This window comes from Lipotes vexillifer, unplaced genomic scaffold (assembly GCF_000442215.2).
Source record: "Lipotes vexillifer unplaced genomic scaffold, Lipotes_vexillifer_v1.1 scaffold937, whole genome shotgun sequence".
In the NCBI taxonomy this organism is placed as follows: domain Eukaryota; kingdom Metazoa; phylum Chordata; class Mammalia; order Artiodactyla; family Lipotidae; genus Lipotes; species Lipotes vexillifer.
The window spans coordinates 982,769-1,010,634 of NW_006795975.1; the positions used below are offsets into that span (position 1 = coordinate 982,769).

The window sequence follows — 27,866 nt, forward strand, 5'->3', positions numbered from 1 at the left end:
AGCGCCTCAGGCTGCTGCAACGTCACGCCGACTTCTGCCGCCGCAGGCCCGCCCCGCACTCCGTGCCCCTCCCTCCCCCCCGGCCTGAGTGCGCCAGAGCCCCCGAGTCAGCGGCTCCTTTAACCCCATCCTGTCTGAGTGAAAAACAGATGCCCTCAGGCGACCTACACGCAGAAGCGGGTCCAAATACAAAGCTGAACCCCGGGAGCTGTGCGAACAAAGAAGAGAAAGGGAAATCTCTCCCAGCAGCCGCAGAAGCAGCGGATTACAGCTCCACAATCAACTTGATGTACCCTGCGTCTGTGGAATACCTGAATAGACAAAGAATCATCCCAAATTGAGGCTGTGGACTTTGGGAGCAACTGTAGACTTGGGGTTTGCTTTCTGCATGTAATTTGTTTCTGGTCTTATGTTTATTTTAGTTTAGAGCTTATTGTCATTGGTAGATTTGTTTATTGATTTGGTTGCTCTCTTCCATTTTCTTTTTAAAATATATATAGTTTTTCCTTTTTCTCTTTGTTGAGTGTGTATGTGTATGCTTCTTTGTGTGCTTTTATCTGTATAGGTTTGCTTTTACCATTTGTCCAAGGGTTCTGTCTATCCATTTTGGGGGTTTTTTTTAAGGATAGTTTTTAGCGCTTGTAATCATTGGTGGATTTGTTTATTGGTTTGGTTGCTCTTTTCTTTTTATTACTTTTTTATTCTTTTATTTTAATGATATTTTTTATTTTTTATTTTAATAACTATACATATTTTTTCCTTTCTTTCTTTTTCCCTCCCTTTTTTCCTGAGCCGTGTGACCAGCAGGGTCTTGATGTTCCAGCCAGGTGTCAGGCCTGAGACTCTGAGGTGGGAGAGCCGAGTTCAGGACATTGGTCCACCAGACACCTCCCGGCCTCACATGATATCAATCAGTGAGAACTCTCCCAGAGATCTCTGTCTCAATGCTAAGACCCAGCTCCACTCAATGACCAGCAAGCTTCAGGTCTGGACGCCCCATTCCAATCAACCAGCAAGACAGGAACGCAACCCCACCCATTAGCAGAGAGGCTGCCTAAAATCGTAACAGTTCACAGACACCCCAAAACACACCACCGGACACGGTCCTGCCCACCTGAAAGACAAGATCCAGCCTCATCCACCGGAGCACAAGAACCAGTCCCCTCCACCAGGGAGCCTACACAACCCACTGAAACAACCTGAGCCACTGGGAGCAGACACCAAAAACAATGGGAACTACGAACCTGCAGCCTGCAAAAAGGAGACCCCAAACACAGTATGTTAAGCAAAGGGAGAAGACAGAGAAACACACAGCAGATGAAGGAGCAAGGTAAAAACCCACCAAACAAATGAAGAGGAAATAGGCAGTCTACCTGAAAAAGAATTCAGAATAATAATAGTAAAGATGATCCAAAATCTTGGAAATACAATGGAGAAAATACAAGAAATGTTTAACAAGGACCTAGAAGAACTAAAGAGCAAACAAACAATGATGAACAACACAGCAAATGAAATTTAAAATTCTCTAGAAGGAATCAACAGCAGAATAACTGAAGCAGAAGAACGGATAACTGACCTGGAAGATAAAATAGTGGAAATAACTACCACAGATCAGAATAAAGAAAAAAGAATGAAAAGAATTGAGGACAGTCTCAGGGACCTCTGGGACAACATTAAACGCACCAACATTCGAATTATAGGGGTCCCAGAAGAAGAAGAGAAAAAAAAAGGGACTGAGAAAATACCTGAAGAGATTATAGTTGAAAACTTCCCTAATATGGGAAAGGAAATAGTCACTCACTTTCAGGAAGCACAGAGAGTCCCATACAGGATAAATCCAAAGAGAACATTGCCAAGACACATATTAATTAAACTATCAAAAATTAAATACAAAGAAAATATATTAAAAGCAGCAAGGGAAAAGCAACAAATAACATACAAGGGAATCCCCTTAAGGTTAACAGCTGATCTTTCAGCAGAAACTCTGGAAGCCAGAAGGGAGTGGCAGGACATATTTAAAGGGATGAAGGGGGAAAACCTACAACCAAGATTACTCTACCCAGCAAGGATCTCATTCAGTTTGGACAGAGAAATTAAAACCTTTACAGACAAGCAAAAGCGAAGAGAATTCAGCACCACCAAACGAGCTTTACAAGAAATGCTAAAGGAACTTCTCTAGGCAGGAAACACAAGAGAAGAAAAAGACTACAAAAACAAACCCAAAACAATTAAGAAAATGGTAATAAGAACAAACATGTCAATGATTACCTTCAATGTAAATGGTTGAAATGCTCCAACCAAAAGACACACACTGGCTGAATGGATACAAAAACAAGACCCGTATATATGCTGTCTACAAGAGACCCACTTCAGACTTAGGGACACATACAGACTGAAAGTGAGGGGATGGAAAAAGATATTCCATGCTAAAGCAAATCAGAAGATAGCTAGAGTAGCAATTCTCAAATCAGACAAAATAGACTTTAAAATAAAGACTATTAGAAGAGACAAAGAGAACACTACGTAATGATCAAGGGACTAATCCAGGAAAAAGATCTAACAATTGTAAATATTTATGCACCCAGCATAGGAACACCTCAGTACATAAGGCAAATGCTAACAGCCATAAAAGGGGAAATCAGTAGTAACACAATAATACTAGGGGACTTTAACACCCTCCTTTGGCAATGGACAGAACATCCAAAATGAAAATAAGTAAGGAAACACAAGCTTTAAATGATACATTAAACAAGATGGACTTAACTGATATTTATAGGACATTCCACCCAAAAACAACAGAATACACTTTCTTCTCAAGTGCTCATGGAACATTCTCCAGGATATATCATATCTTGGGTCACAAATCAAGCCTTGGTAAATTTAAGAAAACTGAAATCATATCAGGTATCTTTTCTGACCACAATGCTATGAGACTAGATATCAATTACAGGAAAAAATCTGTAAAAAATAGAGACACGCGCTTCCCTGGTGGCGCAGTGGTTGAGAGTCCGCCTGCCAATGCAGGGGACACGGGTTCCTGCCCAGGTCTGGGAAGATCCCACATGCCGCAGAGCGACTGGGCCCGTGAGCCATGGCCGCTGGGCCTGCGCATCCGGAGCCTGTGCTCTGCAACGGGAGAGGCCACAACAGTGAGAGGCCCACGTACCGCTCTGTAAAAAATACAAACACATGGAGGCTAAACAATACACTACTTAATAACCAAGAGATCACTGAAGAAATCAAAGAGGAAATCAAAAAATACCTAGAAACAAATGACAATGAATACACGACTACCCAAAACTTGTGGGATGCAGCAAAAGCAGTTCTAAGAGGGAAGTTTATAGCAATAAAATCCTGCCTCAAGAAACAAGAAAAATCTCAAATAAACAATCTAACCTTGCACCTGAAGCAATTAGAGAAAGAACAAAAATAATCCCCAAAGTTAGCCAAAGGAAAGAAATCATAAAGATCACATCAGAAATAAGTGAAAAAGAAATGAAGGAAACGATAGCAAAGATCAATAAAACGAAAAGCTGGTTCTTTGAGAAGATGAAATTGGTCAACCATTAGCCAGACTAATCAAGGAAAAGAGAGAGAAGACTCAAATCAATAGAATTAGAAATGAAAAAGGAGAAGTAACAACTGACACTGCAGAAATACAAAAGATCATGAGGGATTACTACAAGCAACTCTATGCCAATAAAATGGACAATCTGGAAGAAATGGACAAATTCTTAGAAATGCACAAACTACCAAGACTGAATCAGGAAGAAATAGAAAATATGAACAGACCAGTCACAAACACTGAAATTGAAACTGTGATTAAAAATCTTCCAACAAACAAAAGCCCAGGACCAGATGGCTTCACAGGCGAATTCTATCAAACATTTAGAGAAGAGCTAACACCTATCCTTCTCAAACTCTTCCAAAATATAGCAGAGGGAGGAACACTCCCAAACTCATTCTACGAGGCCACCATCACCTTGATACCAAAACCAGACAAGGATGTCACAAAGAAAGAAAACTACAGGCCAATATCACTGATGAACATAGATGCAAAAATCCTCAACAAAATACTAGCAAACAGAATCCAACAGCACATTAAAAGGATCATACACCATGATCAAGTGGGGTTTATTCCAGGAATGCAAGGATTCTTCAATATACGCAAATCTATCAATGTGATTAACCATATTAACAAATTGAAGGAGAAAAACCATATGATCATCTCAATAGATGCAGAGAAAGCCCAATGGTGAAAAACTGAAAACATATCCTCTAAGATCTGGAACAAGAGAAGGATGTCCACTCTCACCACTATTATTCAACATAGTTTTGGAGATTTTAGCCACAGCAATCAGAGAAGAAAAAGAAATAAAAGGAATCCAAATCAGAAAAGAAGTAAAGCTGTCACTGTTTGCAGATGTCATGATACTATACATAGAGAATCCTGAGGATGGAACCAGAAAATTACTAGAGCTAATCAATGAATTTGGTAAAGTAGCAGGATACAGAATTAATGCACAGAAATCTCTTGCATTGCTATACACTAATGATGAAAATTCTGCAAGAGAAATTAAGGAAACACTCCCATTTACCATTGCAACAAAAAGAATAAAGTACCTAGGAATAAACCTACCTAAGGAGGCAAAAGACCTGTATGCAGAAAACTATAATACACTGATGAAAGAAATTAAGAATGATACAAACAGATGGAGAGATATACCATGTTCTTGGATTGGAAGAATCAACATTATAAAAAGGACTGTACTACCCAAAGCAATCTGCAGTGATTCAATGCAATCCCTATCAAACTACCAATGGCATTTTTCACAGAACTAGAACAAAAAATTTCACAATTTGTATGGAAACACAACAGACCCCGAATAGCCAAAGCAATGTTGAGAAAGAAAAACGGAGCTGGAGGAATCAGTCTCCCGGACTTCAGACTATACTACAAAAGCTACAGTAATCAAGACAGTATGGTACTGGCACAAAAACAGAAATGTAGATCAATGGAACAGGATAGAAAGCCCAGAGATAAACCCACGCACACATGGTCACCTTATTTTTGATAAGGAGGCAAGAATATACAGTGGCGAAAAGACAACCTCTTCAATAAGTGGTGCTGGGAAAACTGGACAGCTACCTGTAAAAGCATGAAATTAGAACACTCCCTAACACCACACACAAAAGTAAACTCAAAATGGATTAAAGACCTAAATGTAATGCTGGACACTATAAAACTCTTAGGGGAAAACATAGGCAGAATACTCTATGACATAAATCACAGCATCACAGCAAGATTCTTTTTGATCCACCTCCTAGAGAAATGGAAATAAAAACAAAAATAAACAAATGGGACCTAATGAAACTTCAAAGCTTTTGCACAGCAAAGGAAACCATAAACAAGACGGAAAGACAACCTTCAGAATGGGAGAAATTATTTGCAAATGATGCAACTGACAAAGGATTAATCTCCAAATTATACAAGCAGCTCATGCAGCTCAATATCAAAAAAACAAACAACCCAATCCAAAAATGGGCAGAAGACCTAAATAGACATTTCTCCAAAGAAGATTGCCAAGAAACATATGAAAGGATGTTCGACATCACTAATCATTAGAGGAATGCAAATCAAAACTACAATGAGGTATCACCTCACACTGGTCAGAATGGCCATCATCAAAAAATCTACAAACAAGAAAGCTGGAGAGGGTGTGGAGAAAAGGGAACCCTCTTGCACTGTTGGTGGGAATGTAAGTTGATACAGCCACTGTGGAGAACAGTATGGAGCTTCCTTAAAAAACTACCATATGACCCAGCAATCCCAATGGGCGTATACCTTGAGAAAGCCGTAATTCAAAAAGAGTCATGTACCACAATGTTCATTGCAGCTCTATTTACAATAGCCAGGACATGGAAGCAACCTAAATGCCCATCGACGGACGAATGGATAAAGAAGATGTGGCACATATATACAATGAAATATTACTCAGCCATAAAAAGAAACAAAATTGAGTTATTTTAGTGAGGTGGATGGACCTAGAGTATGTCATACAGAGTGAAGTAAGTCAGAAAAAGAAAAACAAATACCATATGCTAACACATATATATGGAATCTTAAAAAAAAAAAATGTGGTTCTGAAGAACCTAGGGCCAGGACAGGCATAAAGACACAGATGTACAGAATGGACTTGAGGACACGGGGAGGGGGTAGTGTAAGCCTGGACGAAGTGAGAGAGTGGCATGGACATATATACACTACAATATGTAAAACAGATAGCTAGTGGGAAGCATGCACATAGCACAAGGAGATCAGCTCGGTGCTTTGTGTCCACCAAGAGGGGTAGGATAGGGAGGGTGGGAGGGAGACTCAAGAGGGATGGGGTATGGGGATATATGTATACGTATAGCTGATTCACTTTGTTATACAGCAGAAACTAACACACCATTTTAAAGCAATTATACTCCAATAAAGATGTTTTAAGAAAAAAACAAACACAACATTGTAAATCAACTATACTCCAGTAAAAATTTTTTTAATTAAAAAGTAAAAATAAAGCACCCATCTGTTTTTCAGATAGGTTGTCACTACTAGTAATTTCTCAAAAAGACACATTTTGGCAGCACAAACCAACTCAGAGTGATACTGTTAACTGAGTTATTTAATCCACTGTTAATAAGTACATGGACAGCTTACTGACTTAAAAGAAGCAATAAAATTTGGAGTTCTGACTGAGAGCCAGATAAAACTTGGAATGGGCACAAGTGGAATATACGTTATCTGCAGACACGGCCCAGCTTGTGCAGTATCTCCTGCCCTGTGCTTTCGAGGTCCTTCTTTGGTGGCACTATTGGTGACTCCTTAATTAGCCGACATTATATAACTAACTGTGGTGACCATTCTTGGAAAATCGTCTTAAAATTCCTCAAAGTGACTCACAAATTATATCTTCAGATTTGGGAAATGTGTCTCTGCACACTGTTTCATAGCTGTATGCTCTCCTGTGTGCATTTTTTAAACTAAATTTCATCTACCTTGAAGTAATGTTGTAAGTACAAACCTGTAATTTACTCTTAAGCCCTTCCTTCTAATAAACTTATCTGTGTGTATTGCGTCTAATTATAGCTCCGGGCGTAACCATGTGTATTATTCATCTAAATGAGTGAGCTTGTCTGGCAACAAGGGCTGTTGTTGGCAAGGTTTTGCTGTCATCTGGCCTGAATATTCCGTCTGCCTCACTGTCTGCTTCAGGAGAGGGAGGTCAGTGGTCACGTGGGGCAGGGAGGCTGCACCCCGGTCCCTTGCACCATGTTTCAGTACTTGGCCGTAAACTTGGCTAACTGTGATTTTCTTTTCTTTTCCTTTACTACATCTTATTTTAAATAAGAGAAATCAAACTGTAGAAATAAAATTGAACTCTCCTTCATTCTCTATGTCCCGATTTCATCCCCTCACCCGCTCCGATTCTCCCCTGTTCCTTGCACAGCTACCATCTTGAAATTAGGTGTATTTTTCCAGTTCATTTCCTGAAAGACATTGACATAGATTTGTATCCATAGATGCTATAAAATGTTTTATTAATATGTTTCTAGTTTCTATAGTAGGATCACACTGTACTTGTGCTACAACTTGCTGTTGGCATAGTTTATCTTAATATGAAAATGTGATACAGATCTAAGAAGACATCTAACTGCTAAGTGAGTTGTGAAACCTAGTAATAAAACAAATAACTCCTGAACCCACCACACATCCTGAGAAGCAGAACACATCCCCAGAACCATTGAAGCTCCTGTGGGCTGCTGCTTCACCCTCTGATTCTGCCCAGGAGACTCCTCTCTGGAACTTTTTGTGTATGTCCCTCCATAATTTATTTTCCTGTTTACTTTTAAACTTCATAGAAATAGTATCGTACCGTATATATTCCTTTTAGACTTACATTTTATCCAATATGCTATTTCTAAGATTTATCAATCTTGGTGTATATATTTTCACTGCTGTGTAGTATTCCTTTGGGTGAATGTGTCCATTTTTCTGTCAGTGGACATCTGTGTTGTTTCTCATTTTGCTATTACAAGTAGTGCATCCCTGAACATTCTTGTACATGTCTCCTGGTGCACGTGTAAAAGTTTTTCTGGGGTATGTACCTAGGAGTGCAATTCCTGTGTTGTGATATAGAACTGTCTGTATTCAACTGAACTAGGGAAGTCCACGTCCTCATTCAGAGTGATTGGCACGCTCATCAGCAATGGATAGTTCTTATTTTTCCACATCTTCATCATTTTTGCCTATATATTTTGTGAAATAATATTAAATTGTAATTTTAAGTTTCCTTTCTCTTATTTTAATGAGATTGAGCATTTTTCACATGATGATGGCCATTCGTGTTTCCTCTTTTTTCCTTTCTAATGGATAGTTTGTCTTCTCCTTATTGATTGATAGGAATTTGTATATTATGGACACTATGGTCAGTTTTATATGATCCAAATATCTTTTCTCAGTTTATGGCTTGCCTTGTCACTCTCTTTAGTCAAACTCCAAAACTTTTGATTTTTGCACTTAAGTGTTTAATCCATCTGCAACAGAGTTTTACATATTTATTGAGGTAGAAATCAAATTTCTCTGCTGCCCAAAGACAGAACTGTTTTCTTAACCCCATCAGTTCTGACCTATATCAGATTTTCATATGTGTGTAGAAAAGTTTCAGGAGCTTCTTGGAGCTCCCAAACGCATTCTAGAATCAACGTGTCAAGTTTCGTTTTTTAAGTAACTGTTGGACTGTGGATTAGAATTGCATTGGATCAGGGAGAAATTGACATACCCAGGATCCTGGGTTTCCTACCTATAAACTTGGTGTCTTCATCTATTGATATTTAATTTTCTTGGGTGTATTTCAGTATGTTTTATAATTTTCTCCATAAAAATCTTACATATTTTTATGAAATGTATTCATAAGTTTCTTATATTTTTAGTGCTATTTATAAAAGGTATCTTGAAATAATTTTTTTTCTTTTTTTTTTTATTTTTGGTACGCGGGCCTCTCACTGCTGTGGCCTCTCCCGTTGCAGAGCACAGGCTCCGGTCGCGCAGGCTCAGCAGCCATGGCTCACGGGCCCAGCCGCTCCGCGGCATGTGGGATCTTCCCGGACCGGGGCACGAACCCGTGTCCCCTGCATCGGCAGGCGGACTCTCAACCACTGTGCCACCAGTGAAGCCCTAAAATACATTTTCAAATTTTGCTGGTGTGTTGAATGCAGTTGATTTTGCCTATTGATCTTACATCCGGCTACTTTGCTAAACTTTTATTAAATTTAATAAATTGTGTATCGATTTGGGGAGGTTTTTTCTGTGTACATAAATACTGCAAATGCAAGCAGCTTTATTTCTTCCATCCCAATCCATAAATCTTTCGGTTTTTTTCCTGTGTCCTTTCATACCGCGATGAACATGAGCTCTAATACAGTAATGATTAGAAATGGATATAGTGGGCATCCTTGTCATGTTCCTCAGTTTTTAAAGGGTGTGCTTTAATATTTTACCATTGAATATATAGTTGCTATGAGGTTTTTGGTATATGCCTTTTATCAGGTTAAAGATGTTTCTTACTATTCTAATTTTGCTAGGAGTTTTTATCTTAAATAGCTATCATTTTTAATAAAAAAAAGCACCTATGTAGTGCTTTTTCTGCACCTATAGAGATTATCATTTTCTTCTACTTTAATGTGTTATAAGGTAAATTACAATAATAATTTTCTACTATTAAACCATCCTTGCATTCCCAGAATAATCCGAACTTGGTTAAGATGCATACTTTTTTGGATTTGGGGTTTTGGGGGTTTTTTTGGTGTCACCATACAAAAATGATCCTTAATTATTGACTGTATACTTCATGCCTGTGACTCATTTATTTTGTAACTGCGAGTTTGTACCTCTTAATCTCCATCACCTGTTTCTCTCATCCACCAACCTCTCCTCCCCTCTGGCAACCACCTGTTTGTTCTCTGTATCTGTGAGTCTGTTCTGTTGTCTTACATGTATTCTTTTGTTTCGTTTTTCAGATTCCACGTGTAAGTGAAATGATGTGGTATTTGTCTTTCTCTGTCTGACTTATTTCACTTAGCATAATACCCTCAAGGTCCATCCATGTTGTCCCAAATGGCAAGATTTCATACTTTTTATGGCTCAGTAATATTCCATTGTGTGTATATATATGTACCACATCTTCCTCATCCATTCATCTATCGATGGTACTTAGGTTGCTTTTTTGTATTTCGTCTAGTGTAACTAATGCTGCAGTGAACACTGGGATGCATATATCTTTTCAGTTACTTTTCGAATAACTGTTTTAATTTCTTCAGATAAATGCCCAGAAGCGGAATGACTGGATTGTATGGTAGCTCTATTTTTACTTTTTTGAGGAATCTCCATACTGTTTTCCATAGTGGCTGTACCAATTTACATTCTCACCAACAGTACACAAGGCTTCTTCCCCTTTTGTTCACATCCTCGTCAACACTTGTTAATTGTTGTCTTTTCCATGATAGCCATTCTGACAGCTGTGAGGTGACATCTCATTGTGGTTTTGATTTGCATTTCATGATTAGTGATGTTGAGCATCTTTTCATGTGCTTGTTGGCCATCTGTATGTCTTCTTTGGAGAAATATCTATTCAGGCCCTCTGCCCATTTTTTAATAGGTTGTATGTTTTTCTGATGTTGAGTTGTATGGGTTCTTTGTATACCTTGGGTATTAACCCCTTATTGAATGTATCATTTACAAATATCTTCTCCCATTCAGTAGGCTGCCTTTTCATTTCGTTGATAGTTTCCTTCACTGTGCAAAGGCTTTTTAGTTTGATGTAGTCCCATTTGTTCATTTTTGCTTTTGTTTCCCTAGCCTGAGGAGACATATACAAAAAAATATTGCTAAGATGTCAATCTTAGATGTCAAAGAGTGTACTGCCTTTGTTTTCTTCTAGGATTTTTATGGTTTTAGATCTTACATTTAAGTTTTTAATCCATTGTGAGTTTAATCATGTATATGGTGTGAGAAAGTAGTCCAGTTTGATTCTTTTGCATGTAGCTGTCCAGTTTTCCCAGCACCATTTATTGAAGAGGCTGTCTTCTCCCTATTGTATATTTTTCCTCCTTTGTCACAGATAAGATGCATGCTTTTTTGATATACTGCTCAACAATGAATTTTTCGTAGATATGAACTAATTTCAAAATAAGAAAGAAGAGAAATTTTTGTTGGCAATAAAATCTTCTCAAGCACTTTAACAGGGTTTCCCACTTTGCTACAGGGTGTGAGGGGAATTTCTGGCTGTTAGATGTACATATTAGCTTGATGGGGCAAGAGGAACACTGGAGCTAAACTATAATCTCGCTTTGCCTTCTGTTACCCTGGGAGAATTAACACAGTTGACTTGACTTGTGTGGGTCTTATTTTCCTCAGTGAGTTTCTCTGCAACTGGGGGACGTATGTTTGCTGCTAGTAGCCATGTGGCTTCCCTTGCTTCACTGTTAACCCAGCATCGTCATCCAATAAACATTCACTTACTAGGCACTGAGGACAAGGCAAAATCTGTTCCTCAAAGAACTTCCAGGGAGGGATGGAAAAAGCAAACAGTTACACAACACAGGTATAAAACAAAAGGATGCATCTTTTCCTCTACAGACCACACTAGTTGGAGGGTGTGGGCATTGGCCAGGAATCTTTGGGTGGAGAGAGAAAAGAAGATTCAGATGGGAATGATACTTGAGCTGAGTCTTATGGATGATGAACATTTACTGATCTCCATGAACCTCTTTTGTGTTCTTAGTCAACAAAGGATTAGAGTATCTTTTTTTCTCTAGGGTCCCTTGTAGCTTTGAAAATTTATCTTTTTGACACTATATCACCCTTTTCAGGATCTCAGAAATAATTTTATGCTTTATCAAACATTTGTGCTCCTACCTCTGGTCTACGGTCCTTGGAATCTTTAGTTTCGTAAGTTTAGGGTTATGAATGGCAAAACAGAATCTTCTTGGTTCTGTTTTATTTAGTAATACCAACATATTCCATTTATAGAATACTGATGATGTTGACAAGTGACTCCTTATGTAGAATTAATCTGTTAACTTCGGTGTGTTTTTATGGAATGGCTCAATTTATTGTTACCGTAAATAGATATTTTTTAAATTCCAAGCTTTATATGATCTCTAAGCACATTTTATTTGTATGTCTTATTTCAGTGCTGGACCCAAAGGAGACAACATTTATGAATGGAGGTCAACTATATTGGGACCCCCAGGATCTGTCTATGAAGGAGGGGTGTTCTTTCTTGACATTACCTTTTCACCAGACTATCCGTTTAAACCCCCCAAGGTCAGTATGAAGTATTCATCCATTTTTAGCAATGTGTTTTGTTGCATGCATATATATATATATATATATATATGTGTGTGTGTATATATACATATATATATATATATATATATACATATTCTTCAGTGTACATACCTAGGAATTCATGTCTGTTCTCTTAGCATAGGCAACTTCCCAGGGCTGATTGTATGTAAATGGAAGCAGAATGTGAAAAACTGTTTATTCCCTCACCCCAGCCCTTTATGCGTACTTCGTTGCTTTTTTTCATCCTTCCTCATGTCGCCTTTCTGTGGTACATGTTTGCGTGTAACATAAGGCAGCATGTTATGGGTGGAAGTAGGGGCAGAGGGTGGGCTGGTGCCAGCCCTAGAGCCAGGGGAACCAGACCTGACCTGGGGGCGAGGGAGCCCACCACGGCCAGGATTCAGGCGCCAGCTGCAAGCTTTGAGTTTGATGCCTCCAGGGCTCAGCTGCCCATGTGAATGCCACATGCACTAGAGTGGAGAGTGTGACCCACAGAGACTGAGAAATCATGTCAGGAAAATGCAATAAAGAAGAATTTATAATAGTCCATTAAGAAAAATGATGGATTAATGAAAAGCCACACATAAATGACTGAAGAAAGTATAAGAGCAGTGTCATCAGAACATGGGCGAATTTTCACTTACTTAAGACAAGATTATATCCTGTAAGAATTCTTCACATAACTTTCTACTGCCTGTAAGTCGGTCATCTGATGACTTTAAATTCATTCTTTTTTTTAATTTATATTGGAGCATTTTTGATTAACAATGTTGTGTTAGTCTCAGGTGTACAGCAAAGTGATTCAGTTTTACATATACATATATCTATCTTTTTCAAAATATTTTCCCATTTAGGTTATTACTGAATATCGAGCAGACTTCCCTGTGCTATACAGCAGGTCCTTGTTGGTTATCTGTTCTAAATATAGCAGTCATCCTGCACTTTGGAAAGGAAGAGACCCAGAGGGCATTGACTCTGTCTGTTGGCCACCAAGCAGAATTCCTGTTTCATCTGGCTTAACTTCTCAATGTAGAGGGAAGTAAAACCTATTTGAGTTGTCGGTTGGAGTGAACAATTTAAAAAGCAAGACTCAGACTAGACCTTCACCTTCCTGTGATCCCCCTCCCTGGCTCCTACCTCCCCTCTTTTATTTTCCTCTCTCTTCCTTTCTTCCTTCCTTTCCATTGAGGTTTGGATCTTGTTTTGGTATCAAAGCAAAAAGTAATAACTACTGGGCTTCCCTGGTGGTGCAGTGGTTGAGAGTCTGCCTGCCGATGCAGGGGACACGGGTTCGTGCCCCGGTCCGGGAAGATCCCACATGCCGCGGAGCGGCTGGGCCCGTCCGTGAGCCACGGCCGCTGAGCCTGCGCGTCCGGAGCCTGTGCTCCGCAACGGGAGAGGCCACAATGGTGAGAGGGCCGTGTTCCGCAAAAAAAAAAAAAAAAAGTAATAACTATCATTTTACCAAATAGGAAACCCATCCACAGGGAAACTAAGTAACTACCCAGCGTAATCCAAATGATATCAGGATTGAACCCAGGAAGTCTGGCTCCAAAGCCTGTGTTCCTTACTACATTACACAGTACATTTTATCCAAGATGACAGAGCTGGTGGCACTGGGACCCCCCCAGGGCTGTATTTGGTCGGTTTTTAGTGATGAAGCCCCAGTATAACTAATCTTTATTTTCTCCTTTTACTGGGTGGGAACCTTACGTCTTCCCTTCTACTTTGGACCAGCCCATAAGTCATCTGGTTTTACCTGTTGCACTGCCGGTGACGTGAGGACCTTCCTCTGCAGCCCCATCAGTAACGGAAGCACAGGTGGTGAGAAGGAGGGAAAACTCAGGTCAGGCAGTTGTGCTGCTTATAAGCCTGGTATGATCTGTTCTATGGAACACACATCTCACAAAATGCGTGCGCTTCTCCAGCTTCTGCATGACAGAAATGTGTAGATTAAACAAACCCAGGAGGGAAAGTGGATTCATAGGTTAGATAAAATCATTCCGTTTCTGAAAAGGCCTCCTTGATGGACTCAAAGGATTGGCCAAAACTAACAAGGTGGAACGTGAACGGCTCAAGGTATAGTATTTCATTGAAAATTCAGAAAGAAATCATGATACAAGATAGGAAAGAGAGACTTGCTTTATTTTCATATGAATAAAATGTGTGGCCTTCTGACTGAGTACAATTCTGTGGGAACTTGAAGTTCTTGAAGCCTTAAGGAGATATTTTTAGGAGCACAATCTCTGGAACTCTGAGCCCATCGGACGGTATCAGGAGTGCCTCATTCCCTTCTGAGCTCTTCATTTTCAGAGGGACAAACGGGAATAAGCTGGGGAGGGAAAGAACTATTAGCTTTCTTGAGTTTCTTCACTGGAGTGGGCGTCTGCTGTGTGAACCCATCTCTCCTCCAAAACACCCTAATAAGGCTGGGATGTTCCCTTTCACAGAGAAGGAGACTTAGATGAGGTTTGGAGAGGTTTTCTAATAATATACAGCCAGGAATCTACAGAACTTGGCCTCCAGGGACCATGTACTTCCCACTGAATTATACATAGTTAGCCTGGAGATGTTTACTAGGAAAAATAGGACCTAGGAGGAACGTGATAGCTGTTCTCTGATGTTTCAGAAACTGTGTGGGGTTAGACTTGCTCCTTCCTGGATGGCTGGATGGGACAAAAATAGAAGCAGAAGGGTGTCAGTTACAGGGAAGATTTCGATTCCACGTGAGGAAAATCTGACCCATTGCCGGACAGTCTGCGTTTGAATAGCTTTGCCTCTAAGACCGGGCTTCCCTTTCCTGGGAGTGTTCAAAGAAAAAAGCTGAATTAGAACCTGTCAAGAGTACTGCCAGAAAAAAAGCTAAATCCCTCCAGTGGATAAATTTGATTAGACAGTCTATTAGGACAAAGAAAAATCAAACTTTGGTACTCAAATTATCATTTAAATGCACATTTATTAGAAACCCATGGGAAGTTTTCAAAGCAAATTATCACCACCTAATTTATCAGTTTTGGAAATCGGATTTTGTAAACAGAGGTGTTACTCTAAAGGGGAAAGTTTGCGAGTGTCTTGAAAACTGTTCACTAAAACAAAGACTTACTAATAATTTGGAAGTACCACGCCCATGCTTTCTAGTCTCCTGTTACTCTAAATAGTCCGTATTTGTGATTAAGTTTGGTTTAATTTCTCTATTTCCTTCATCCTTTGCTCTTCTTCCAGTAACCTTAGGCACCACACACTTTGATTCATGCAGCATTTTCCAGTGCTCTGAAGAATGAACCAGGGTAGCTGTAGGTGTCAGAGAGAATCGTTGATGAGAGCAGAGGTTCACAGATCAACCTGACTGGCCATCTAATCGTTATCAAACATCTACCATAAAATGAGTCTGTTGTGCCAGTGAATCCACGAGATCCCTTTTCCCAAACTCTCAGACTGGGAATCCTTGCTGAGAACTTTTAACTACTATCGTGCTCAAATCTGTCACTTAAAGGGCAGTGGAGTGGCTTGGATGCCTCTTCTTGCCACAGGGACTTTTCGAATATCCCACACTCCAGCACCTAATTTTTCACACTTTCAGAGGAACCATTCCGATCATTCCTTCCGGAGCTCACCTAACTTCTAACAAGGCAAGCAAAGCACATTTTTCACGCAGTATGTAATGTTCATTACACTTAGTCTGCTAGTTTAAATCAGTCAGGTACTAGTTGTACTTTCAAATGCTGTATCTCAGTACGATTTTCAGTCCACTGATTCTTTTATCTAATCAATATGTTTATTGCCTCTTTTACTAGATGCACGGCATGTCTGTTTGTAGGATACTGATAGTTGTCTCTGATGCCAAGTCTTTAGTTGAATACTTAACCACCAGTGATGTCATTTCTCTGAGAAAATATCTGTTTGGTGAAACTTTATTCAGGAATAATATATATATGGCCAGAAAGAAAAGCATAATACTCCCATAACGTTGTCTGTGGAGCCTTTAACCACACTCAAATATTTAAAATATTTTTGATCAAAAAAAAGAAAGAAAAGCATAATAAATCACTGGTATGTCCCAAAGTCTTTTAATACTGTATTTCTTTTTCAGTGTAGACATACATTTTAATGTTATAATTCAGATGTCTATTTATTTGTAAAGTAGGAGTTGTTTTATATCTTATTGGGTATTACATTTGCACACTCATATCATAGATAATTACTCCTGTGCTCAAAAGCAGCACTTTTTAAATAGTCTAATGTGTAAGTATTTTCATGTGTACTTGGAAAATTCAGAAGCAAAATAATGGAATATGTTTCATTCCTATAGTATTTTTTTTTCTGCTAAAAACCCTTTGAAAAGATCGTGACACACTGTGTCTGGTATTTCGTATCTTAGAGATTCTGATGACATTCATCCTAAGGATAAGGGGTCTTGTTAGGTAACAGGTCAGAGCTGTGTTTTTGTGGTTAGAAATACATAGACATAGCCTATTCATAATTGGCTTTTTCTGTCTCCCTGTGGATCTGGATATTTTATAAGATAAATAAATAAGTGGGCCTTCTACGTAGACCTAAGAGTGGGTCGGTAGAAGGATCAAACGTGCTTGTTGTTTATTTTTAGTACCTCGGGCCACCTACGCCCCAGTGAGATGCACTGTACTGATGCTCATATCTGTTACTGGAAAGGATTGTTTTCGTGGTAATGGCAGGACAGTATCTGCCAGTAGGTATTTTCCAAAAAGGAATGATAAAATTTGTGCCTAGGATGTTTAAAAAAATAAACAGAAAAACTACAGGCATATATATTTGTTTGAGAATAAAAGCTCGTTAGTATTAGCAGTCTCTAAAAGCTTTTCAATAGAGCGCGTTCCTCCATTACCAATTGCATCAAATACATTTTAAAATAAATCTTAACTTAGAGATCATTTCAGAGTGTATTTTATGTTTTATGCTTTGGTTTTGTTTTTTTATGAAATTAACTGTGGTTTGCTTACTAAGGAAAAGTCAGTTAATAGGAAAGGTATTAATTGCTTTCACACAATGAAATAGATAATTTAGGTCCCTTAGATTTTCAAAATTTTCATTTTCTTAAATTGATAAGCCGAGGCTAATTGTGAATAAAGTAGCTAATTAGTTACACAAGAAGCAACAATACCCAGCATTTGAAAGCCAGAGAGAGGTCTGAAACTGTAGTTCATCAGGGATTTCCATAATTTTATTCTAACCAGGTTATTATTATTCACTTGCTTTTGTTGTCGTTGCTGCTTCTCCGCTGCTCAAAGAAGAAAGCTGACAGTGTCCCGCAGCATTTTCAGAGAGAGCAGTGGTTTACATGTGTAAACCAACTGCCTGCTCATTCACTCTGGTCTCGGAGAGAGAGCACACAGTTGTCATGGAGCGACATGAATTCACCTGTTTCTAACCTGCGTTCATACATTCATACAAAGCCTGGCCACGGATCAGGTGCTTTCACACGGATTGGCTTGCCTATTTGACATGTCCAGTTGAACACCCAGCGGTCAGGTCCCAAACCAAACTGTTGATGACACGACCCACCCGCCTCCTGCCAATCCAGGTCCTCCAGTGCCCCCACCTCAATGTATGGGAACTCCATTTCTCTAGTTGCTAAAGCTTAAAATCTTGACTCTTCTCACACAGCCTAGCCAGATCCCGTCTCACCAGCTCGAAATAAATATTCAGAATAAACCCAGATCTAACCATTTAGTAATACTCTTTCTAGTAGTAGCACTCTGGCCCCAGCCTCCATCAGCTGCTTCCGTCCCCTGGATTACTGTGGAGTCTCCTATGTGATCTCACTGCTTCTGCCTTATCCCTCCTGCAGTGTATACCCCTGCATCAAATGATCCATTTAGAGTGTGAATCAGAGTACGTCCATTCTTGGCCTAAAAACTCTCCATGATTCTCACCTCGCTAAGTAAAAGCACGCAAGACCTTACAGAATCACGCTGAAATCGCCAGCTGTCACTCTTGGTTCCAGTACTCTAAGCAGGCTCCTTCCATGGCGCCTTGACATTTGCTCTTCCTTCCGCCTGTACTGTCTTCCCCCAGAAACTCACGTGGCACACTCCCTGCCTCCCTGCAGGTATCTGCTCAGTGTCACCTTCCAGGGAAGGTCTCATGTGACAGCCCCCAACCACCTTATGCTCCTGAACTCGCCCTACCCCACCTGCAAACGTGGCTTTTCTCCATAGCACTTCTCCCTCCTGGCATCCTGTGTTTCTCTGTTTATGAGTCGGTGATGCTTCCCTTTCTCTAGTTAGCATGTAAGCTCCACGAGCACAGGCACTTGTCTATGTTTATGTCACTTCTGAATTCCCAGCACCTAGAACAATGCCTGGCGATCCAGTAGGCCTACAATAAAAATGTGTTGAATTAATTTAATCCATACAACTTTGCCGTGGAGATAGCATTTACCCTCCCACACACACTTCATAGATCAGAAAACTGAGGCCCGTGGAGGTCACATGGCACACGGGTCACATAAGAAGTAGGTAGCAGAACTGGAGTTCAAACCCAGTCCTCAACTGAACCTGTCATTCCCCAGGTATAGAGAAAAGCTAAATTACTTAAATCCTGGAAGAAGGCACACTTGTTCTTGGATTTTACACTCTGGTGTAAATTCACTACATTAGGTCATTCTCTAAAACAGGTTTTTGGGAGGGAGATGAAAGAGGTGATCCAGGGAGGGAAGAATGCTACAAAGAGATTCTGAGTCCCTTGCAGTTTTGCCAAAGGCACCTGGGGCTCTTCACCAATGAGTTCCTAATTAGCAGACTCTGCAGTATTCAATCTGTGTGGAACAGTAAATACTGATTTCTGGATTTTGCTAGCCCTAAGCTAAAGGAGAAGTCATTTCCTAGGTATAAAAGGAACATACCTCAACATAATAAAGGCCGTATACAACAGACCCACAGCTAACATTATCCTCATTGGAGAGAAGAAATTGCAAGTGTTTCCTCTAAAACCATGAACAGGGCAAGGATGCCCACTCTCACTGCTCCTATTCAATATAGTCCAAGAAGTTCTAGCCAGAGCAGTTAGGCAACACAAAGGAATAAAAGGCATCCCGATCAGAAAGGGAGAAGTAAAATTGTTATTATTTGCTGATGATGTGAGATCCTGTGTAGAGAAAATCCCAGAGAGTTAGTCAAAAAATTGTTGCAGTTAATCAATGATTTCCGTAAAGCGTATGTTGATGCAAAATCAACATGCAGATATCAATTGCATTCCTTTACACTAATGATGAAGCATCTGAAAAAGAAATAAAGAAAACCATCCCATTCACAATAGCATCAAAAAACAATGAAATACTTAGGAATGAATGTATCCAAGGAAGTGAAAGATCAGTACAATGAAAACTATAAAATTTTGCTGAAACAAACTGAAGACACAGACAAATGGAAAGACATCTCATGTTCGTGGATCAGAAGAATTAATATTGATAAAATGGCCGTACTACCCAAAGCCGTCTACAGATTCAGTGCAGCTCCCGTCAAAATGTCAAAGGCATTCTTCAGAAAATGAAGAAACAGTCCTAAAATTTGGGCAGAAACATGAAAGATCCTGAATAGCCAAAAAAGAACAAAACTGGAGATATCGTGCTCCTGGATTTCAAACTATACTACAAAACCATAGTAATAAAAACAGATACTGGTACAAAAATAAGCACATCTACCAGTGGAACAGAATAGACATCCCAGAACTATATGGTCAACTAATATTTAAACACGGGATCCAAGAATGCTCAGTGGGGAAAGGATAGCCTCTTCAACTAATGGTGCTGGGAAAACTAGAAACACACACAGAACAATGGAATTAGACCCCTGTCTCACACCGCTCAGAAAAATCAACTCAAAATGGATCAAAGACTTAAACATAAGACCTGTTACCCTAAAACCTGTAGAAGAAAACATAGGGAAGAAGCTCATCCTTTTTGGTCTTGGCAGTAACTTGGGAGGCACAACACCAAAAGCACAAACAACAGCAAAAATCAACAAATAGGGCCACATCAAACCCACAAGCTTCAGCACAGCAAAACAGACAAGTAACAAAATGAAAAGACAGCCTACCAAATGAAAGAATATTTCTGCAAAGCACATATTGGTAAGAGGTTAATGTCCACAATATATAAAGAACTCAGTCAATTCAATAACAACAACAACAAAAACCGATTGACAAATGGGCAGAAGAACTAAATAGACATTTCTCCAAAGAAGATACACAGATGGCCAACAGGCATGTGAAAAGATGCTCAACATCACCCATCATCAGGGAGATGCAAGTCAAAACCACAGCGAACTATCACCTCACACCTGTCAGAAAGGATGTAATCAAAAAAGACAAGAGACAATGGGTGCTGGTGAGGATGTGGTGAAAAGGGGTCCCTATCTGGTGGGAATGCAGATAGGTCCACCCAGTATGGAGGTTCCTCAAAAAAATTAAAAATGGATTTATTTACCATATAATCCAGCAATTCCACTTCTAAGTGTACACCCAAAAGAAATGAAAACAGGAATTCAATGTGATATATGCACCCTCATTTTCATCACAGCTTTATTGACAATAGCCAGGATACAGAAACTACCCAAATGCCCATCAATGGATGAATGGATAAAAAAGATGTGATACATATACACAACAGAATATTATTCATCTGTGAGAAAAGAAAATATCCTCCCATTTGTGACAACATGAGTGGACCTTGAGAACATTATGCTAAGTGAGATAGAGAAAGACAAATACTGAACGATAGCACTTATATGTGGAATCTAAAAAAAATTAAACGTGTAAAAAACAGTAAAACGGTGGCTAACAGAGAGGATGGGGCTGGGCGGCAGGGTAAGAGTAATGGTGTTTAAAGGTACAAACTTGTAATGAGTAGTAAATAAGCCATAGAGATGCACAGTATAGTGAATATAGACCAAATATTGTATTATAATTATACAATTGATAAATATAGCTACATCGGCAATCATGTTACAGTATACAAATTTATCAAAGTAATACATTTTACACCTTAAACTTATACAGTGTTGCGTGTCAAATTTATTCAAATAGGTAGGGAGATCGAGAGAGAGAGAGAGATGGATAGATGGATAGATACATACATAAATGGATGGATGGATGGATAGATGCATAGGTAGATAGATGATGGATGGATAGATGGATGGGTAGATAGATGGATGAACTGACAACTTTTCTACGTGGAGACCCTGACCCTGGCCTGGCTGGTCTTCAGCGTTGCCCAGTTGAGCTGGCAGGAAACTGGGCTCTGCTCTGGCTCTGGAACTCCTGCATCTCCATCCTCAACCTGCCAGGGACCAACTTCCTCTTCCTCTGCTGCCAAATTATCCATTCCCTGGAGGGAGTCCTTTACTCCTTCCCTTCTCCCTCATCTCTATCCTCAGCCTTTTCACGACGGTGTCGCCACAGACCTGAGCATCCTCAGGACCGTTAGCGCTGAGCACTGCCTTTTGGTCTCGTGGCCCATCTGGTACCACTGCCACCGCCCGACACACATGCCAGCTGTCGTGTGTGCCCTGCTCTGGGCCCCGTCCCTGCTGAGTGTTCTGGGGGGAACTGCTGGGGCTTCCTGTGTCGGGGTTCTGACCGGGTTTGGTGTCCGGTGCCTGATTTCGTCACTGCCACGTGGCTGATTGTTGTACTGGTGGTTCTCTCCAGGTCCAGCCTGGCCCTGCTGTCGGGGTCCTCTGTAGCCCCCAGCAGATGCGGTGACTGGGCTCCACGTGGTCATTCCACTCACAAGGCTGATCTTTCTTCTCTTCGGCCTGCCCTTTGGCTGCGCCGGATTCCAAATGATTCCAATCTGCTCTTGTATTATCTCAGAAGGACCAGATGATCCTGTCTCTTAACAGCAGCACCAACCCCATCATTGACTTTTTCTTTGGCTCCTTTAGGCACCCGAGGCATCAGAGACTCTCGGGTTGGTTCTCCAGGGGACTTTGGAGGACATAACTGGGGTGAGGAACAGTGGAGGAAGCCTTCCTCAGGAAACCGTGGAGATTTCAGGAAACAGGTTCGTGCAGTGATTCTGTATCAAGCAGGGTTCAGTCAGAGCAGTGGTGCAGCTGGTTCTCCACATCCACGGAAATACTCCAGGATCTGCAGTCAGTTGAATCCACAGATGCAGAGCCCAGGGATGGGGAGGGCCAACTAGGAGGGGCTTGAGCTTCCTCAGATTGTCATGTCCTCCGGGAGTTACTGGAACCCATGCCCTGTGGCTACCGAGGGAATACTGTTTACTCATAGGAGAGTCTACAGACAATTGCGTAAGGAGATACATATGTATCTGTAGGACCCCACACAGCGGTAGGTTCTGGTTAAATTGTCTCTGGGAGGCTGTTGCCTGGTGCTAGAGCTTGAAGTCTGCAGGGCAAGCTAGAACCCAGGAACATGAGCTAAAACCCACGAGAACTGTCGGGAACTCATGTCAGTCTCTCATCGCCTGCGGTTGTGATGATACAGGAGTTCTGCAGAAGAAGGTGGCTCCCGGCGCCATCGAGGTAAATAAATACGCCCCCAGGTCAGGGGTCGGAGGAGCTGAAGGAGTATCCCGGGGAGGGTAGAGCCCTACGCCAGTGAGATGGGCCTACAGAGAAGCAGCAACAGCTATGAGCACCCTGATGCCCCGGCACCAGCCTTCCACACATAGAAACCATCTCTCTGCTCCCTTCTTTCCAACCACCAACTCTTGTGCACAATGCCTCTTGGTGCCCACCTAACCAGACACACGTATGGAAGGGAATTCTGCGCAGCGCAGTTCAGCCTAACCAGGTTGGCACTTTACAGACTCATCACCGTTTACCGTTGTCAACTCGGCACCCATAAACACCTCATTAAACCCCACTTAAGCCAAACAAGATAAATAAAGCAAAGTCAAGCTTCTCCCTAACCCTGACTCCTACACCGCGTACACCTGAAACATAGTATTCATTTTCCTGAAAGAGGACACATCTTTTCATGTGCTATACACCATTTATATATCTTTTTTGAAATGTCTGTTTAAGCTCGCTATCCACTTTTATTGTTGTTTGTCTCTTTACATTGATTTGTTGGCACTCTTTACATATTTTAAATAAAAATCCTTTGTCAGATTTATGTAGTACAAATATTTTTCCCCAGTCTGGGACTTGCCTCTTCATTTTTAAAATATCTTTTGGTGGGCAGAGGTTTTTGTTTTTTATGTACTCTATCAAATTTTTTATTTTATGGTTAGTGCTTTATGCATTCTGAGAAACCTTTGACACTCCCAAGGAAGCAAAGATATTCTCCAATATTTTTTCTTTTTTTTTTTCAATTTAAAGGCCTGCCTTTTATACTGACATTACAGCTTTTTGCCATTTTATTGTTAAAATGTCCTTTCTTTTATGAAATTACAGTCCTTGTAGATTGTACATAGTAGATCCCCCTTCCACTCATCTGTTTGTTTTCCAATTTTTTTTACAGTATCATAATTTTTGCTTTTACACTTAAATGTATGAGCCATTTCAAATAAATTTGTGTGCAAAATTTGAGGTAGGGGTCAAGGTTCCTTTTGTTCCATACAGTTATCTAGTTGTTCCAGCACTGCTTGTTGAAAAGACATTCTTTCCCCCCATCACCCCCATTGAATTATTTAGCCCCTCTGTCAAAAACTAGCCTTTATAAGTATGGGACTGTTTCTGGACGTTCTGATCTGTTCTCTCAGTCTATCCCAGAAGTCAGCAAACTATAGCCTATGGGCCAAAGCCAGCTCACTGCCTGCTTTTGTAAATAAAGCTTCACTGGAACATAGCCATGCCTGTTCGTTTACATGTTGTCTGGGGCTGCTTTCCTGCTCCAGCACCAGGGTTGAGGAGTTGTAAACGAGACTATATGGCCTCAAAGACTAAAATATTTATTATCTAGCCCTTTATAAAGCAAGTTGGCTGATCTCTAGTCTATTCTTAAACCAACACCCACTGTTCTGATGACTGTCGCTTTGCACTAAGTCTTCAAATCCGGTCGTATATGTCCTCTCACTTTGTTTTTATTTTTCAGGATTCTTTTAGCTACCCAAGTCTTTTGCACTTGCCTAGAAATTTTGGAATAAACTTCTCAATTGCCGCAAAAAATCCTGACGGGATTTTGTTGAATCTGTTAATTAATTGGGGGATAACTGACATATTAGAATAGTCTTTGAATTAAAAAAGTAAAAGAAATCATTTCACATTTCACAGGTCAATTTCATACTTAGTGCCGAAACAGCCTTATATCCTCAGTATCATGACTGGGCTACTGCTTACATTTCAGGAGTCAGTAATTTGTCTTTTTAGTTCGTTCTCCTTTTTCATAAACCTTTTAAAAATGCCGTGCTATACTTTAATGTTGTGAGAAATTTCAGAATCAATGTGGTGAATAAAAATAGAGCAAAACAGTGGTCATTGTCTTCCTGCTTTTAAAACAAGGTACATTGTATCCATCTGTGTGCGCAGCAACTGCCCCAGCTACCACCAATATAAGAGTTACTGAAAGTAGGATTGGATTTTGTTTGTTTTGAGGGCAAGGAATACCAACTTTATTTGTTCTAAACCAAATATGCCCATAAGCTAATAGGAAATCAGCCGTTAGGCTGACAGGAAGTTCAATTTAGTCACATGTTGGGTGGATTCCTTTCTCCCTAGCTTTCCAGAATCTGATGCAGTTACAAACTTTGGAGAAAGACTTTTGATTTTCCACTGTCTCCTCTGAAATGCTTATTGCCCAAGCCAACTTAATCTCTTCAGATTGGATCAACTCAACCACCGACACCTTTGCCCAACTCTGATGGAGGTGGTGTGTGATCAGCCCCTCTGATATCTACCATCCTCCCCCCATCAGAGCCTGGCCGTAGATGTGGGGGCTTCGAACAAGGGTTTTGCTATGTCCCTCCACGCTCTGGAATTCCTTCTCTGTGGAGTGTGCCCTCCTTCCAGTTGGGAGTCGCTGTTTGTGGATATTACTGTCAGCATATCTGGGAGAAGTGGGCAGGTCTACATCTCTTCACAAAGGTTATTCTTCTCCAGGGAGGTTAAATGAACAAAGGAAACTGGAGTGAGACATTCGCATGTTTGGAAAACAAGGAGTTCTCTTGCCGTCACAGCCAGGGAAAGATGGCAACTCGTTTATCAGAGAGATTTTTCCAAAGAAAAATTCACAGATCTAGACAAGTGACACCCTCTCCTCATGGGTTTTCTGAAAAGAAAAGGGTGGAGCCGCTTCAGGATGAAGTTTTCAGGATCCCAAACATCAAAGGATAGGGACCCACTAGTCCCAGAAAACAGCACTGGGAACTCTGAAACACCATGACCCATGGAAAGTTCAAGGACAGAAGGATGATGTTGAAGGAATAGTGGTTCTGCGTGACTGCACCAGAAGCAACTTCGAACTGGACATTTTTCCAACCTTGTAGGAAAGAGCCCCTGATGGGACCAGATCAAGACATGGAACAGACACCCTGGGTTGATTAAATGTCTTGTCAATTTTTAAACAGATCACATCCACTTGAGAAATGGGATGGGGAAATGGTATTCTACGTGTAAGAAAAAAAATTGTAATATTATCTACTTTATGTAAATGTGTTACTTTTGTTTGGATCGCTATAGATAATGTTATTTTGTTCAAGTTTGGGTAGAGTGGGGAGGTCTGAGTTAATTTTTAGGACTTCCAGCCAAATATCACCCCATTATGGCAAATGATCACATTTCCTTGATTTTTTTTCCCCCCCCTTAGAGTTGAAACCCGATCTCTTGATGAGATAGCAGCCACTCAGAGATTTGCTCAAGCAGGTCCAAGGAAAATTTGGGAGAAAAGAATGTTCTCAGTTCCCAGTTGGTCAAGATCAAAAAGTCAGTATGTAATTATGACTTGTCACTGAGTTAGGGGAAAGATACCGTCAGCTGGCCCTTGGAGGTGTTATACAGGTCTCACCCTGCAGAGCATAAGAAGAAACAAAGTCAGAAGTTAAAGCTTGTAAGTGAAATAGATTGAGAATCAGACAGTGACAGTGATTTATTCATACGGGTGTAGCTATTCTAAGCAATCAGATAACATTCTTCTGATGGTATCAGTATATCGGGAGAAACTTGCCAAAAATGCTTAGAAGTTGGTTGCTTTTTAAAACGTCTACTTTAAGACTAATTTATAAAGCAGAGATTCATTGAGCCCTTACTACTTTCCAGGCCCTCCATATATAGACATGAGTAAGAGGCACCCCAGGAAGCACGGAGACAAGGAAGGAGAACAGTTAGGGGCTTTGTTTCCAATTCTGTTGACATTATGATGGTCGTGGAGCATCGGGTACTGGACATCATACTGTATTTTATACTAATGTTATACTGTACTTTTGCATTCATTATCCCACTTGGTCCTCTCACTTTGAGAGGCAGGTTTCATTATCACAGGAAGCTAAAATTTAGATTAAATTATGGGATTAGGATCACATAGCTAATAAGTGCCAGGGCCAGGATTCAAACTCCTGGCTTCCTGATTTCCAGTCCAACACTTTTCACACCTAAAGTAGCTGAGCTGTGCTGAGCTGTGATCTTGCTAAACACACAATAATTCAGTTTATTGACAACAGCCATACTTTCCATCACCCCATTGCATTCTTTTGTGTAGTCAATGGAGAACATCCTTTTTGCCTTTCTTTCTGTGGAGAATTAGGTTAGATATGGGGTTTTGTTTGGGCATTTGCCAAGTTATAAACCTGTATACGTACTGTATATTTATGTTTCCTGTCTACTTGGCTACCAACTTATTTTAAACTCTGTCCCTATAGATTATATAAAACAATAGTTTCTACAACAAGGTAATAATACATAAAGAAATGTGTTTATTTCAGATTATTTCCAGTTATTTTCTTCATTTCCACACTTTTTCTTATCTTCCTTCTTTCTCAATTTAAAACGTCACCTCTTCTTTAGTGGTTTGTCTTTAACCAGACTATTTCATTTTTTAAAAACAGTGTTAAATAGGTGATATGCATATACACAGTAAAAAGTTCAAACAGCACAAAAAGTATGCAGTAAAACTGTCTTCCTCCCCATTGCTTGGCATTCATTCCCCTCCCAAAGACATCATTTTTTTTTCTGCATTTGCTTTTGTTCATTTATCTTCAAGATTCTCCCCTATTCATATATGTAGATCAGCTCCATTATAATGATATGTTATTTCATCGCAGGAATGTTCATAGTCTACATAACAGGTTCCCTACAGTGGACGTATAGGTTATTTCTACTGTTTTGCCATCACAAATAATGCTTCACGGACTATCTTTGTACTTGCTGTCTTTCTTGTATAAATATAGCTGTAGGACAAATTCCTAGAATTTCTAGATTGCTAGAACAAAGAATGTATGCATGTTCAATTGTAATAGATATTATCCAGCTTGCTCTCCAAAGAAGTTGTACCTAGGTTCTACTCCCAACTTAGGTGCATCTGCTTTTCCCTA

The 27,866-nt window shown here is 40.2% G+C and overlaps 1 protein-coding gene across 1 annotated transcript in view; it reads left to right on the plus strand.

Moving 5' to 3' along the window:
- LOC103071535 (ubiquitin-conjugating enzyme E2 E2) overlaps positions 1-27,866 on the plus strand; it is a 357,534-nt gene that overhangs the window by 260,295 nt on the left and 69,373 nt on the right. The window contains exon 3 of the mRNA XM_007468056.1: positions 12,238-12,370. Coding sequence (XP_007468118.1) covers positions 12,238-12,370 — 133 coding nt within the window. The remainder of the gene's footprint in view (positions 1-12,237; positions 12,371-27,866) is intronic.